The 17,838-nt window shown below is 30.6% G+C and overlaps 2 protein-coding genes across 3 annotated transcripts in view; one reads left to right on the top strand and one right to left on the bottom strand.

Annotated features, from left to right (window-relative positions):
• The first annotated feature begins 146 nt into the window (after nt 1–146).
• Nucleotides 147–1,796, top strand: LOC108916125 (pyridoxal kinase). Its single transcript, XM_018722325.2, has 5 exons — nt 147–480; nt 544–787; nt 838–1,107; nt 1,305–1,493; nt 1,559–1,796. The coding sequence occupies exons 1-5, from the start codon at nt 394–396 to the stop codon at nt 1,657–1,659; spliced, it is 891 nt and encodes a 296-aa protein (XP_018577841.1). The 5' UTR covers nt 147–393; the 3' UTR covers nt 1,660–1,796.
• Nucleotides 1,134–17,838, bottom strand: part of LOC108916124 (protein FAM76A) — a 32,763-nt gene continuing 16,058 nt past the window's right edge. The window contains exons 5-6 of one of the 2 annotated variants that reach the window (XR_001964758.1): nt 7,542–7,846; nt 1,134–1,241 (exon numbers count right to left, since the gene is read on the bottom strand). Coding sequence is in view for 1 of the 2 variants with exons in the window: in XM_018722324.1 (XP_018577840.1) it covers nt 7,613–7,846 (234 nt within the window). In the remaining variant the exon portion in view is untranslated. Of the gene's footprint in view, nt 1,242–7,372; nt 7,847–17,838 lie in introns of those variants that run through there. The other variant, XM_018722324.1, reaches the window with a different exon arrangement.

Here is a 17,838-nt window from a genome sequence, read left to right as displayed (position 1 = left end):
AATCCCCCTCGATCCCAAATCATTGAGGCCAATTTCTAGCCATGGAATAATGGCGAGTTACTCATATGGGAACATTGGGAACACACTCTAGTTCAGCTCACGATTGCGTATCGTATCAGTTTCGAGCGGGCAGCATCGATGTGATTTTCTGAATGCAGCCAACGTTGCAAAAAATCCTGATTTTCTGATTATAAAATTTATTATATTTGTATAAATATTAGACAAGGAAAGATGTCTAAATATTTATATGACGTATGTAAAAAAAAATAAGATTTTATTTATCTAAAAGATAATAGAACAGATACTAACGATATGATGTAAAAATCAACGTTTCGATCACGGGACGGAGGACTGAGTTAGTCTGCTGCCACTGCTAGCCAGTTTAACTTAAAAATGGTAGAATCTCCAAGAGTTTTATCTGTACAAAGTCATGTTGTATCAGGTTACGTGGGAAATAAAAGTGCAGTATTTCCTATGCAGGTAATTATGTGCCAACCTACCTTATTATTTTTTAACTATTGTAGGTACAAATATATTTTTTAGTTGCTCGGATTTGAGGTAGATGCTATAAATTCCGTGCAGTTTTCAAATCACACGGGATATAAGAAAGTTAAAGGACAAATTCTAACCGAAAAGGATTTGTCCGATTTGTTAGAGGGATTATCAGAAAATCAGTTAGATCATTACACACATTTGTTAACTGGTTATATTGGTTCCGTTTCATTCTTAAATAAAATTTCATCTGTTGTAAAACAGTTAAGAGATAGAAACCCAAATCTTATTTATGGTATGCATTCCACTGTTCATTATTACTATATATTAAATAATCGATTTCAGTATGTGATCCTGTGATGGGTGATAATGGAAAATTATATGTACCAAAGGAGCTTATCCCCGTTTATAAAAACTTCATTTTACCTCTTGCGACCATTATCACTCCAAATTTATTTGAAATGGAACTATTAACAGATACTAAAATAACAAACGAGGATGATGTATGGAATGCTATTGACATATTGCATAAAAAGGGATGCGAGACTGTTGTAATTTCGTCAGCAGAATTAGCGGAAGAGTCAAATCTTTGCATTTTTGCCAGCTGTAGGAAAGGTTTGTTCAGATATCAAAAACATTGATTTAAAAAAATTATATATTTTTTAATAATTACAAAATAAAATACCTCAATATACTCTTCTATTCGTAGATATTTCTTGATCTTGTCTTCACACAATTTTAAATTACATCTGTAAAAGAAAATGGAGTTAATATATAATTTCTAGATGCAATAGTAATTATATAATTTTTAGATACAATGGTAAATAAATTGTCGATGAAGATTAAGAAATTGCCTCTAAGTTTTACAGGAACTGGAGATTTATTTGCATCATTATTTTTGTCTTGGATGTATAAAAGCAAAGGCAATTTAAAGGAAGCCTTAGAAAATACAATTGCGTCATTGCAAGCTGTTTTGAAACGTACTGTAGATAGTATTGAAGGTAAATATAAATATAAGTACATAGTTTAAATAAAAATTGTATACAAATATAATTTTTATTTTTAGGTAAAGAAATTAATCCAAGGAATGTCGAGTTGAAACTTATTCAGAGCAAAAGAGACATTGAAGAACCAAGCATTATATATCGTGCTTCAATAATAGATTAACTACTTTATAGACGATACTACTTGTCAGTCTTCCAAGCACTTTTTATATAAATTTTGTTTATATATAGTTTATACACTTGTTTTAGTTTTATGATGATACACATATTTAAATATTTTAAATAAAACAAATATAGTTATATTTACCTTTTATTTAAATACATTTACAGTAATTGCTACAGTTTACAAAAATATGTTTATTTTAGGTAGTAATAAATTAATATTAGTGTTGAGTAACTTACATTTAAAATCTACATAATAAAACTAATGAGTGACAGTAGGTATATTTTGATTCTAATTTTGTATTTAGAAACTACATAAATTGGATAAGAACATTTTTTGGCATTAACCAATGTATACGAGCCCTAACAACTAAATAATAATGTCACAATCTTAGAATAAATGTATTCCAACATTAGTTTCATTTTAAAACCATTTTATGTAACATTTTGATGACCATTTTACAGAATAGGTAACTAAATTTGTTCTAATCTGTAAACTCTTCATAGTAATATTTTATCAACAACTAAATATTCTGACGCATTTTTTGTGTTTGTAATGTTTTCGCAATAATATATAAAACACGTGTAGCTCAACCTTTACAAAAGTGTGAAAAAATAACTTGATAATATGAGCGAGGGAAATCAATTAAAAAAATTACTATCCAATGAATGTGTCAAAATTTACTGTTGCAGATATAATTAATACGTACCGAGAAACTGATAACGTAGCATTTCTAGTCAACTGCCTAAAATGACAGAAAGGACATAAAAACATTTAACATCTGCAAGTGCCAAAGGACTATTATGAGATAAATTACCACAGTGTGAAATTAAGAAACAGACAATAACGTATCAAACAAATGTCATTGTAAGTGGATATACTCGATTCTGAAAACAGTTTTTACGAAATATAGTACACCTAGAGGCAACAATTATTAAGGTCGAAAACTAAATAAAGATTTTTTTCATAAAGTAAAAGAAAAACCAATGGATAACAACTCCAGAAGCGTTTCATCTTGGGTTAAATTGAACGCTGCTTGGACAAGTAAAGACTGGGCTTAAGTAATTTTCATTAAACTAAATTTAAAACGTGTGTTGAAGATTTTCGTAATCATGTGGTATAAACAGTAAGTAAAGACTTCAACAAGGAGTATTTAAAACATACAGTGAAATTCCCACAAGAGGATCGGCAAAGGGGGTAGGAAGACTTGAGTTCATTCAAGGCACCATTAATGCAGATAAATATCGGGATATCTTGTCATAGAGAATTACTTACTGCCCACAACAGTGGGACTGTCATATGGCCACTTACAAATTAAAAATAGTTTAGAGACAATGTTATTAAAGTCTTGAGTTGATTGCCAAGCAGCCCCGACCTATACTGAAACATGACTTCGTAGGGGGCTCGTATACTCTTAATTTTCTAATATATGGATGTACTTTATTATGGAATTATAAATTATTATATTATATTACGAAAATTTTAATTTTTTTGTTATATTACTTAACTTGATTACCCTGTTCGATTTTTATATGAAAAAAAATAGTTTTATACAATCTCGTAATATATGCAGATATTACTAAATTTTTTTTAGCATAGTAGTGGCAGTTGGTAAAAAAGTGGTCATGTGATGTTAAAGCGCGAGACCGTTTTTTTAGGTGAAGCTTTTCATGGACCATGTAGAGAACTTTCATGAGGAAAAAATGTCTAATGAATTTTTGAAACTTTGCTATGTGATAGTTCTGATCGTGTGGATCAAAAGTCTCAATGTGCATAAAGTCTGAAAATCCTTTGTTTTGGACCAAAGAACCCTGAAAGTTGATTTTTTTTCCTTATACTGCATAGTAAGAATACAGTAATGATTATTTTTTGTAGAATTACATTACATTAATAGGAAATGGACCTTACCCGATCAATTAGAGATGTATTCATCTTCCGGTTCCGACCGGAAGTAGCCTTTCATGGGAATTGGCGCACAAGGCCAACTTCAAAGGTCTTTTAGGGTTCAAAATACACATTTTAGAAAAAAATGTTTTAAACAAGTTTCACATTTTTCGGTGATGTTGAAACGAAATTCGCAATAAAATAATACTACTACTATTATATGGAAAAACTGACTTCCGGTCCGAATAAGCTACTTCCAGTCGGAACCTGAAGTTGAAAACATCTCTTAGGCAAGGTCCATTTACTATTAATTTTACAAAAAAGAATCATTGCTGTATTCTTACTATGTAGCGTGAGGGGAAAAAATTCAGGTTTCATGGGTCCAAAATAAAGGACAGCAGCACAGCTGTGTGTTGTTGAAATGCCCTACTGCCTTTGAGAGGTGGTAACTGCAAATTGTCTTCACACCTTGTATGGTATAAATGTATGATGATAAAAGGTTTGTTACATTTTTATTTTAATCTTCAACTTTTATCGGTTTACGATAGGGAGTTCGTAAAGTGCTTTTGTGTGGTGTATATCTTTACAAAGTGATTTATTTCAGTATTTAGCAATGGTAAAGTGTATTTTTGTTTTCATTTTTAAGTTTTCGTATGATAAGAGAAAGCATGTATATGAATCAAGAAATAGTTGATATGGTTAGAACCTACATGGTGTCCATAAAAACAGGAGACGATATTAGATAGATTATCCCAACCGTCAAGTACCAAATAAGAATATGCTTGTAAGATTGTTTCAACATTTATGAAATTATAGGAGCTTTGAACGCAAATACATTAATGTTGGAGTGGAACAAACTCAGAGAATGAGATATTTGAATTTAAACACTGTGGAAAAGGATCTTGGTACCAGTACTCAAAGATTAGCCACAAAATTTCAGGGCTGTAAAAATCAGAGGAGTAAATAGACTATTTACTTATTTTTGTGTATTTCATTTATCATTATTGATTACTACTTGAGTTTTCTTTTAGATTGCTTGTTAAGGGTGCCATATTCTTTAAATAGTGTTTTCCACAAAGACAAATAATTTCAAACATTTAATAACTGAATAATGTAAAGCTTATCAAATAATACAAATGTTGTGTCATGCCATCTGGGTATTTTCAAAGACACCGCAGTAAAACGAATAAATAGGTGCAAAAAACGATCAAACCATCAAGGTTTTAGGTACTGAAATCTACGAAAATACTAACTTTTTTATATACAATTCCACATGGAAATATTCTTATAACATTTACTTGCTTAGTCCTACATATAAAATTATTTTCTTTTATTTATAAGTACGTGAAAATAATTCTTAAAATGTGGGGTTAGGATAACAGCAAACGCATGTTTTACAAACGCTTTTTTGATTGCATAAAATATTGTGATACCATCAGCTCATTTTAAACTCAAATATAAAATAATTCTTGATTCCTAGAAAATTCTGCTGTGTATAATTCATTTCTTCAACATTAAACTGCATTAAATTATATGAAATTATATTTTAAAATGAAATAAACCTGTCAGAAACGCTGAAAATAATAGTTAAATTCATAATTAAAATGTAGCCAAGTTATAATAAGTTTAGTCTTGGTAAATTCATATAAGTGTACACTACATTTGCAAAAAATACCATAATAGCGCCATACAATGTGTGGACTTGTCCCTATACAATTTCTATATCTTATAATAATATTAATAATCCAGTTATCACTCTAAACATATAGTTTATGCTTTGTGCTTGGAGTACGTTTACACAATAAGTTATTTCCAACATGTCAAATTAGTGAAAAGCAAAGTTATATCCAGAGCAAAATTCTTTAGATCGTTAACACAAAAACTATTTGCAGATCACCCAACCCTTGACTATGGACATACTCTTTTTCTTAATTGTCATAAAGCAACTAAAAAAATTGTGTACATGTTTTTTCTGTCAGCTGTCTGTGCAATCCTTTAAATTAATATATTACAAAGATTTTCTCAAAAATTTGCTACAAGATGTAACTTAGAAATACTTAAACCATTATTCAATTCAAGAAACTAACTTGTGCATGTAGACCCATTGTATAGAGGATACCTTTTGGAGATAAAGCTTTCCACGCAGCAACCTACTTGCACTCTTGTTTAAGGTTATATCCCCATGACGCTACACAAGATCAGCACTTCATCATCACAACATTCAACTGATACGTAATCTCGATGGATTTAAGAAAACACCTACACACATATGTAGTAAAAACCAATTTTTTTAGACTATAAAAAATACATAGTCTGCAACATCGAGGCAACATATTTTGATGTTGTGAGGACACAGACTACAACGTGCAATGTAAACATCCTAATTCTGACAAGACGAGCATGACCAGTGAGCTTATTAGAACCAACAGACAAGACAATAACAGACAAAAATAAATAAAAAAATTCTTGATAATTCTGATGAACAATTCATACTCGAAACTAAAGATCGTAGTCAATACCAATCAGTATCTGGTACCTAAAGTTATGACCTGAGTATCAAATTTTTATCGAGTACTCGATTGGTATTTCTAATTTTAACCAGTAAAGAACTTTATTATTAAAATATACGTAATTACCATCATTATATAACAAATATTCCGATTTCTTGTATATCTACATACATAAAATAACTATAATCATTCCTCAAATTTCATTTTGTCATCAGGAAAATTTTCTATAAGGCTAATCACCTAATAAAAAACGGTTTAGATTCCACATTGCATCATCAAAATATGACCTCTTTCATTTTCACCAGCCGTCACTGTAAATATTATACTAGATTTTTTAAGTACTGAACTGCTGAAATTAATTAACTGCAAAACTAGTTTAAAGTATTGCTATAGAAGAATTTAAAAATCAAAATAAAGTTTAAAATATTAAATCATAAAAAAACCTTCACAGTAATAGTATCAATGCATCTTTTACTAAGGCAATGTGTTCAAACTTAAAAGGTTGCCACAAGTTAGACAAGGGCAAAGTGGTCCAAATATATTGTCTACACAGAACTTAAATATTTGCATGCTGCAGCTTTGGTTGTTTGTTTTATGTTGTTAACTTTGTAATAAAAGTTGTGATATATCTTCGTATTACTTTACAAACTTTTTAGTGCATATTCATGTGTATGCATAAATTCAATAACAAATAGAATTCTGGCTGTAATTACTAATGTTACAATAATTTAAAAAAAAAACAAAGTGTTGAAACTTGAAAAACAATAATCTTTTATTAATATTAAATAAATTAATTTAAATAAAATAATGAAATATATTTTTCTTTTTTCATGAGTTTAAAACGTCTTCATTAATATTATAAATATTTTTACATTAATATTAATAAAAAATAATTATATAAGTGGACAAATTATTATATCAATTTTTTCCCTAGTTTTTGGTTCATGTTGTTCTAATCAATTTATGTAGCTTTATTATTACATACATTGATTTGTTCTTATACTATGCTGGCCATGGCTCAATTACAAATAGAAATAAAGAAATAGATAAGGAAATCCATAACGATAAACAAATACATCCAATTGCCAGAGGAACAAACTCATCTCATGTTACGTTAGATGTTTACTTCTGAATCCATTATTTTTTCTTACAAACTATTCTGCTTATTGTAATATAGGAATGGCCAACCTGGTATATTGAAAGACAGAACAATTTTTTGGGTTTGTATAAAATACTTAAACTCATACATAATATAAAATCGACAATTTACTATCTAGGGGACAAATAATCTAACAGATCAGTTAAAACCTGTTTACCAGTTTTAAGTTTTTATTCTTTATTTTACAAATAAATTATAAAGAAAAGTTACATTAGAAATACTCTTGTAATACATGCAAAATTCAATTTTACCCTTAATATACAAAATATATTTTTTGTTGTAACCGAGATATGTAATTAACAATTCTTTTAAAAATTTTGTTTACTTACGTCACTTCAAATCACTTAATGATTTAAAAGTTTATGTAGCCATGATAAAATCCAACAAATATTTGCATAACTTATTGTATACTTGGACTGTCTGTACCACTACTATTGTTGTCCCCAGAAGCAGATGTAACGGATACTCCTTTACCCTTTTTAGCAGTCTTAGAAAGACTTGCAACTTCTTTAAGAAGACTGGAAATACGATTGTTTAAAGAATCCACTTTATCTTCATGTTCCTTTTGAACCGTCTTCAGTTTTTTTCTGAATTCATTTTCAGTAGTAAAATTATTTGCTTTAAGTTCTGTAATCTAAAAGCAAGAGCACGTAAAAGTGGTAATGTAAAATAAAATTCATGCAAAAAATATTAAGTAACATTTTAACAGGGTGTCTGTATGAAAATAGTCCAATTTATATAAGTTATCTTAGTACCTAGTTATTTCCTTAAAAACTGACCAAAAAAAGAAAAAAAAGACTATTTTTTTAAGATACTTCTGTTGCTTTTAGATATTTCAATGACATTTTCTTTTCAGGAAGGTTTTTAGAATAGCCGAAGATGAACACAGGCTTATTTCATACCTAAAGGAAAAAGGTCTTTAAGAATACCTAAAACCAGTATTCTGTTTTTTGAATTTTTGGTTGGTTGAGATTTTGCTTATGTAACGTTAATTTATTTACTTTAAAAAGGTACACCTGTTTCACGTTACTAATACGCATCATTCCAATGGAAAATGGCTTTTAATTTTCTGCCAAAGTTACAATGAACCGATTTTTCGTAAATCCACTGCCAAAGAGCTAGAGAAGATACATAGAAAAGGTGAAAAATGAGGCAGGTGTTCCAGGTGTCATTTTTTTTTAAGGGCAGCATTTTAACTCATGATAACACAGGTATACAAAAAAAGTGAGTCCTTATGTGGATGAGACCCATGTCACTCTATACAGCGTGTTAGAAGTTTGACTGCCTTAATTTTAACAGACGATAGCATACATTAAAATAAACAAAAAAACCTTATATGACATGGGTCCTAAACTCAACCATTTCCGAGAAAAAAATTTATCAAATTCTCCAACTTGATGTACAAAAGTTCGATTAATTAAGGAATATTGACATAACTGCGTGCATAGAATACCACAAAATACAATGTTTATCACTTTTTTGAACTTTATGCTTAATTCTAAAAAATAATTAGTGTTGTAAATAAATTCAAAATTCGATAAAATTCATATCGAGCAATGTGACCATGGCGCGGCGGATAACACGAGGTACTAATCTATCCAGCAATACACAATTCAGTTGGTATCTGGAATTGGACCGTATCTGAGTGTTTTTTGCGTACCACTATTTCCTTTTTTTGAGGTGTTTTCTAGCGTGTGCGAAAATTGGGTTCAAAGGTGCCGTGCGTGCATCGAAAATGGTGGTAGACATTTTGAGGATATGTTGTAATTTGTTTTTTCGTAAGTACCTAAATTATTTTTAATACGTATGATTATTTGGACGACGTGAATCTTTGGATACTTTAATTACATATTTTTAAAATTCATAATTTGATTAAAAGTTAAGTTTCTGTATTAAGAGATTCATAATTACTAAAATTCGAGCTAAAATTTAAGCACAACACTATCTTCATACTATGAAATCGATACAATTTACTAAATGTTTCAGAATAATAGTTTACATTTTTACCAGTGTAGCGTTAGGTTAAGCGCTGTTGTCACGTCATGAAACTCCCCAATATTAATACTCGCTGTATTTTGAAAACTGTTAATCTTACGCCCCTGTAATATACAACTTTTTTGTTCATTTATGATTACTCTATCTCATACTGAAGTAATGGTAGTCAAATTTCTTACACCCTGTATATTTGGAACTGCAGAATCCAAATCTGCCACAGGAAATGAACTATCAGTTTTCAGTTTTTTTTTTAATTTCCAAAAGCCACTCCTGGGGCTCATTGCATAATTTGAGTATCCAAAATCTCAATCAACCCTTGTAACCCTTCAGCTTTCAGCAAACACCAGAAACCCACTTTTAATTTTAAAAATAAGTTATTCTACACTCGGCAAATTCACGTCACCGTCAAACCATGAATTTACAACCCATAGTTAGTGAGATCCATGAACACAACAAACAAATGAGTGAAGCGAGCTTATTTAATGTCATAAATTCCTATCTCACAGATATTGTATATAACACGATCCTCTCTCTCAATAACAGAGGCACGACATGCAATAATAAAATCAGTCTTGCAACCCTGCAGTTCTTGGTAGATATCCGAAATCACCTACTTCCCGAATTAAAAAGTTTTTCTGAGATTTTTGTCGTATTAATAAAAATAAAAGTAAATTTACCGACATTTTATATTAACTTGTTTTTTTCTATGGAAAGTTTCTTTTTGCTTCAAACGCCAAATACTCTGGTGTCAGTCCTGATCTGGCTTGGCCACATCTCATTAAATATTGACATTTGAAGTTAGCGTCAATCTTAAAACATATATAATCTAGCTTGTTTAGTAAAAAGATCAGTTTAATTAGAATGCCTTCAAAAACCCAGCTGTCCTTATTAACAACAGTAGTAGAAGTCCATTTTTCTCCACAATAATGCATTTTAGTGACATGCAATAAGTACACATTTTTTAAGGCAAATAAAGTGAGATTACATAAAATATCTGCTATATTTTCACAAAATCTTTACCAAAAAAAAAAATATGGAAAAAACCAGAATACTGTTTAAGATACTTTTTAGTGACTCTGTAAGAGGCAAGCCTATGTTCATCTTCAGCTAACCCGCCTTGATCTTAATCATTTATTTTCATCCAGGGAAGTTACTGAAGTATGGCTCATTTACTTCCGAGCACCATACATAATTTTGCAATTTGACATTGGTTAATTTTATTGCAATCATGTTTAACAAACATAGCAACTTCGAACATGTATAGATGTTTTCTATACCAAAGCAACTCAAAAATTATAGTAGTTACAGAGTAAAAAAAGGAGATATACATGTAGACATTAAATCTTATTATTCACAATTTTGCAACAGTTCCAACGCCTACATATACAGGTATCTCAAAGTGTATTTAATTATTTTATGATTAAGTCATGTTACTTCAAAGATACATCATTTTAAAAAACAACTTTTAAAGAAAAAAAAACCTCATTAAAAAAAACATTATTATTTGCAACAGTGCACAGATATAACAGGACAAGGTAAAATCAGTCTTTATATACCTACTGAAACATAAACAGTTAACTGAATTTAGACACGTAATAATCAATTAAATATTAAAAATCTTACTAACATATTTTTTATTATTTATGTTTCAGGTTTTTAACGTTTGTCATAACTGATTTAAAAATTTTTTTAATCTTACAAGGTGTACAGGAAATGGTTAGAAAAAAAAAAATGAAATTCAATTTCATTTATTAAGCTGTCAAGTTGGGACTGTCAAGTTAGATTTGTCTTCTCAAAACGAACCTAATGAGGCATCATTCACTTCTCTATTGAGAGGTTTAAAGTTAGAAAGTTCCTTCATACCATGTTAGATGCGGTTTACTTTTAGCTTTCAATCAGTACATTTTGTGTCAATGGAGTGTTTTGCCTTTTCAGTATTGCCATAAAATGACAACATGGTAATAAACTTGATCCATATTTTGTATGAGATCATTATTTAAATGGCACTATTAAAAAATATCAAAGCGAAATGAATTTGGTGGACAGTAGGGATATGCTAGATCATACTTTAAGGAGGATTATTATTTTTTACCCAATATAGGTATACGATGCTATGTGATTACTCGCACAGCTGATTGAACCTATGAAATGTATGATGAAGTCAGTTGAAGTTGAAGCTGAAGTCAGTTGAAAGAAAAATATGTGACCAAAAGAAAGTATGAGTGCTTGAGAATTACAACAGAAAATAGCTACAGCTTTTTGCAAAGAACTTCTGTGTATTTTAGATTATCTACAAACTGTGATCAGGAAGTGACAAATGTTCCTTATAAGACAAGGTTTAAAGCGATTGCATTTATGAAAGTATAATACAATTTGATAATATAGTAGTATTATACTGCGATACGATGTTATTGTAGCCAAAAATATTCTAAAAAATATACTGAAATTATTGAAATATTAATTTAAAAATGAAAAATAATATTAAAGATGTCATAATTTATCAAAATGCATAAGATTGTTATATGCGCTGTGATGCAAATTATAAATATTTCATTGTTTATATTTTTTACTTCTTGTATTGAAAGTTTATGGTACTTCATAAATAAAAAAAAATTAAAAAAACAAATCATTTGAAAATTTCCCATTTTATTTTATTTTTCCAAATTGAATTACACAAATAAACACAAGTTGAATGTAATTCATTTCTAATTACTAATTCGTGTATCGAAACGTTTATTTAAATTTCCTGTCACCTATCCTCATTCATACTCTATTGTGGTGTTACCATTACTCTTTCACGTTTATTACTTGGGGGATGACAAGTGAGAACTTTTTATGTTAATGTTAATTTATTTCTGTGTGAAATGTACGGTAACCTACTTTTTTCTTTCCCTCATCTATTAATTAATGATTCAAGTAAACAAAAACAGATCGATAAATAATTCGAGAATAATTCAAAGAATTTGATTTCGCATTGAAAAAATAATATATCTCAATAATATGAAATTGGCTGCATTTTTTCGTAGCACCCGATCCTTCTTAAGTGCACCATCTATTAATAGAAATTTCAAATAAAATTTTATACCACTTGTCACTATATATTTAATAATAGAAGGGCAGAGAGGAGTTACTTAAATAAGAAGTTTTCTGTAATAACATGTTCATATCAGATTGTAGATTCCAGAGTTCAAATGATTACATTGTTTTCCTTAGATATAAAAAATGTTAACTTTTTACTTTAGAACTAGCGTTTCTAATTATTATTTACATACAGCTTGTTGCCAATCAAAATTGAAGCAATAATGCGTGCAATATTGATGAGGTATACAAAAAACAAAATACTAACAATAGTTCTGACTGTATGAAGATAAAAAAGTAGTATGTATTCGATACAGTTGTATTTGTACGTTATAGCTTCCTAAAAATCAATTAGCATTTTATTACCTTGGTAAGCTTTGGTTGCTTTACTGTTATTGTATATACGAATCTAAACTGACACGAGAATTGTCATTTAAAAGTTTGTCATTTAGAGTACAAACTAGATACTATTTTTTCTTTCCAGAAATGGGTTGATGACAATAATGGTGTACGATTTTAATAAAAATTTTACAATAAAAATCTTTCTGCAAAAGATTTCAAGTGTTTGGCTATCAATCCTGATACTGATACTTTAGTAAACATGAACTTTGCAATTATCATATTTTGATTTATGTTATTTATAATACATTTAATGTTATATAACTTTAGCATTATTACACATCAAACAGATTATTTTACCATTTACTTCAAAGCAAAAAATCTTCCACTGTTCTTGGAAATTTCGATTTTCATAAACTATTTTTCATTTTGTTTTATTACAACTTGGATTTAAAAAAAAATAAACTTAATACAAAGAGTTGATATAAATGAACTATAGGTAGCAGATAATAATAAAACATTTTAACAAAAATTAATTCTGCATATTTCTTGAACATTAATTACACACAATAAATGCACAGATTGAAAAACATAATGTGAATAAATCAATTCTTATTTTCTGAAAGCTAAACATTTTCTGGTATGTGCATAAAGTTAGTACACCTGCGGGTAATGTCACTACATCAGGATTGTACCAATCAGTCATTGGTGATCGTTTTGATTATTAATAATTATGTAAAATTTAAAATTGTTAAAATTAAGCTACAAAATTTTTATTAATGAGATAAGACTAGTTGAGCTGCACAGAAATTTGCCAAGGACCGTATGCAGCTCGCAGGCCACGAGTGTGACATGCTTGTTATAAATTGTTGATCTAGATGGAACATAAAAATATACGATCTGCTGCATGTCAATGTAGCGACAGCATCAATCAATCTATTGGGTTACTAATTTCTAAACTTTACTTATAAGTTCCTTTCTGTGTTTTTTTTAATTATTTAATTTAGTAATTTAGTAAGGGCGTTTTTGAGTTTCTGATAATTTTTTTGTTAGCTTTATGGTTTATTTATTTAGTGATATAATTTGAGCATTAGCAATCCCGTCAATTGGCTTGGTAAATCTATTTGGACATTTTAAAAATTAAAAAATTTATGTTTGCCATTGCATTTTGGCAGTTTAATGGTGTTATACATTCTGAGAAGAATAGTCACTCGAAATGCAATAATTGCTCTTATTTCTTACTGTTAGTTGTTCTATCATCAGAAATATGTAAAATTAAAACAATTTGCAATGGACCTAAACATAAAAATATAGTTTTTATATGCTATCGCTGGAATTGAATTCAACAAGGTAAATGTTTGAATTATAGTATCTCACGTCAGATTGATTACTACACGGCACAATGGCCCCGCGGCTAGCAACACTTTATTACCAATATTTTGAAGATATTTTCTGAATAATCAACCAATAAGCTTTGACATACACAACATGTTTACTATCTTGATGGAAATATCTATATATTTTTATTATGTGTCTTACAATTTTTGTTTTGTGTTTCAGTTATTTATGCATTTATCTTTACGTACTTTACATTATTGCAGCCGTCTTCAAACTTTTACGATTTGCGAAATCCTGCCAACATTTCGATTTTTTTTGAGGATCCCCACACCTAAAAAAAATTTTCTAACACATTTTTTACTGATTATATAATATAGTTATAAATATTACGATTAATAAAATAAATATTCCACTAAGTAAAAATTGGACTAAGATTTTAAATTTTAAAATAAATATTTATTGGATAATTAAAAAAAAAAGTAAATATAATCAATGACTGTGATGTGCTTGAATATTTTTACAATATGTGTAAATCAGGTGCTATTTCGTAAGCTGCTATCGCATATGAGTGTACTTATAAAAATAAAAAGTTTTAAGGGTATAATTTGTTTTTAATTTGTTATTATCGATATTGTTAATTCCAAAATTTTGAATTTTTGACTGAGTCGCGGAACCCCCAGAGGGGTTGTGGGGAACCCCAGGGTTCTGCGGAACACAGTTTGAATACCGCTGCATTATTGTATTCTTTTATTAATTGTATCGTTTAGGTTATACCTGTAGATATAAAATATGTTTAATAAATAATTTTTTTCAAAATTAAATAATAAATTACAAAATGTGGACTAGATCAACAGTGTTTTGATCCGCTGAATTCAAATCTAAAGTCAGATTTCCCAGACTGGTTTGTTTTTTGACATTTATAACATGAAGAAACCTCTAAAAAGAGATTTTCAAGATTTCCAACCAACTTGAGTGGTCAGTGATTGAATAACTCCATAACCTGTTATTTGAATGATTTTGATAGCAAATCAAGAAAATACGATTATGTTTTTATAAGACAAACCTGTATGCCCCAGTCTGAAGGCGCTTACATGCCTTGGGTAAAGAGATTGCAGAGTTAGAACAAGACCACAGACTCGATAGCTGTTTTGTGGTTATGCTTTATTGCACGCCTCGGGTTATGGGGTTAATGGGTTATAGAAGCATGACAACTCAATCATGCAGTTCTGGGCCCTTATATGAGATCCTTGTTCCCACAAAATTTTATGCTTATACATTTTCGCACACTGTTAAGTTGTAGGGTTATATGACTATTGGGCTCGAGAAGCCTGCTACCCCACTAGCATTGAATGCATGAGACACATGATCCGACAAAGTTTTATGGTTATACGCCTTTGCACATCCAGGGTTATGGGGCTACAAGGGTTATGGGGTTATGAAAGTTATGGATAGAGGAGGTTATGGAGTTAGAGGTTATGCTGTTGTGGAGGATATGGAGTTATGATGTTATGAAGCTATGGCGGTTATGGTGCAAAGAAATCATGAATTTGTGAGTTTTTCAAATTACTGACTACTCAATTCAAAGGCAATTGAAAAGCATCATAGAAATTCAAAATGGCTGTAAGTATGAAATGTTTTTGCAATAAACAAATATGTTCTTCGTAATTATGCCAAAAACTGGGTGTAAAATTAGCGTACGATAATTTACTAGCAGATACTACTCCCAAAAATAAAATAATTTTCATTTATAAAGATGGGTTGAATAAAGCTTTCTAAGAGAGCTACTGTTGTATTATTAGGAAAATTTCAATAAAATCAAATATCAAATACATGCAGAAGCTCCTAACGTTCCAAGCTCTCAGTACAGAATGCGGCAGTTCGTTACCGCGCTCGAGGGTATATGTGGGGCTATATAAATATGGCCACGCCCCCGACCAATCAGAGCGCTTTGCGCGCTTCTTCTCTCGCCGAAAGTAAATAAATACCGGAAAAATAACGACGGAAGAGTCAGTCGATAAGGGCAGTCGATAAAGTCAGTCGATGAAGTCCGTCCATGAAGTCAGTCGATCAAGTTAGTCGATCGAGCTCAGTTGTCAGCTAGAAGTCATCATCAATTAATCAATTAAAGTCATTTCTAGTATCGGTTGAACGGCCTGCACGGGATAAACTCAAATCCCAAATTTCGTGGATAATATCTGGACTAAATTTGATTTTTCTTTTGTTGAGCTTCAAATAAAGCATAGAGTCAGTGCGCGCCGCTGCAGTCCCAGTTTACATCCCTTCCTGTACTGAGAGCTACGGACGTGGAGTCTGGTAAGTCGCATAGCATTTTATAACCCGTTTTGAGGAAGTTTTGAATTTTAACTTTTTTCTTAAAGATTTTTTTTTTAAAGGTAAAAATTTCATAGTGAAATTTTCCTACTTAATTTAGTCCGGACTTTACATCTCGAAACTACATTTGAGACTGGATATAATTGTTTTGAATTTATTGTTGTTATTACCTTTCCCTACTTCCCTTTTTCCATTTCCGGAACTTAAGGTGGTTGCTGGCAACGACATGAGCTAAAATAAATAAACAGCTTACTTGAAAGAATTCATATAAACATACCGACGAACCAGCACCACCTTCATCAGTGTTTTATTATTGCATGCACACATTACCCAGTGACTCAAAGTAGAAGGAAAAATAATAGAAAGTGAAGACAAATTTAATTTACCAGTGATGGTTAATTAAGATTTTAAAATTTTATTTGTTCACCTACAACGGCACGCCAAAGATATTTTACGGCCCACTTTCAAACAGATTATATACTTAAAGTTTCATAGCTCCATAATGTTTCATTTCTGCTCAGTGAAATATCTTAGCGTATATCGAGGCTTGGAAAAATCAGAACTTGTGTAAAGTTTTAACTTTGCAATTTTAATTTCTTTTGGTATTTTTCTTATGAAAATACCTGGCGCCCTCATCAGACTTGAATTATCGGACATCTAGGCAGATGCTTCCATGTCGGAATCTGTCGTTATCTAAGCTTTATTAGTAAAATTACTTTCATCCTAAATCATTAACCTTTCGAGCCATTCCCACGCGAAGTCGATTGTAAAATCGCCCCTGAGATTTCTCTAAATTTATCAAATAGTTCGTACTTATTGGTTCTTGTAGCTAAAGCTACTGGGCATAATATTTAATAAATTTTGGCATAGTTTAATCGCATTGCGTCTCCACCGTCATGATGATGCTTGGCGAGCCTCATGCGATCCGGGAACAGCGTCTCGGGAATGAATCCGCGGCGTCTGGTCCAGCAACAAGAACCGAAGTAAGACGACACTACCCCCTGGGAGCCCTAATAAATGCTTTTTTATAGTACAGTGTAACTTCCATATTCCAGACACAGTCTAATCCGGACATCCAGTAATCCGGATATTGAATTTCAAAAGTCCAAACGCATCTCTTTAATTCAGATGCATGAGCTCCAACTTGTTTAAACTCGTTCAGTGTCAGTTTGCACTAGTTTATTTACGGATTTACTACGCGCTTAAGGCAGCTTTAATAAATACGTGAAAAAGAAAACATACTACTTTAAATTTACAACAAAAACGCGAAATTATCAATTTAGTAAACTCAGGGGAAACTATGAAATCAGTTGCTGTTACGTATAAGGTTGGGAAGTCGACAATTTGGGACATTTTTAAGAAACAGGCTGATATAGCCTATTATTCAGCTTCAGATGGTAATTTGAAAAAGCGAAAAACCTTAAAAATCAGCGCATATCTAGAAATGGAGAAAGTTTTATATGCTTGGTATGTCCAGCAAAGGAATAAATCAACCTTACCGCTTCCGTCAAGTCTCAGCCTGCCCGTACAAAATACGTTTGCTTC

The sequence above is a fragment of the Anoplophora glabripennis genome, unplaced genomic scaffold (genome assembly GCF_000390285.2).
Source record: "Anoplophora glabripennis isolate ALB-LARVAE unplaced genomic scaffold, Agla_2.0 scaffold1418, whole genome shotgun sequence".
Taxonomy (NCBI): Eukaryota; Metazoa; Arthropoda; class Insecta; order Coleoptera; family Cerambycidae; genus Anoplophora; species Anoplophora glabripennis.
The sequence above is the reverse complement of the archived record's forward strand: the minus strand, read 5'-3'. Positions and strand labels throughout refer to the sequence as shown.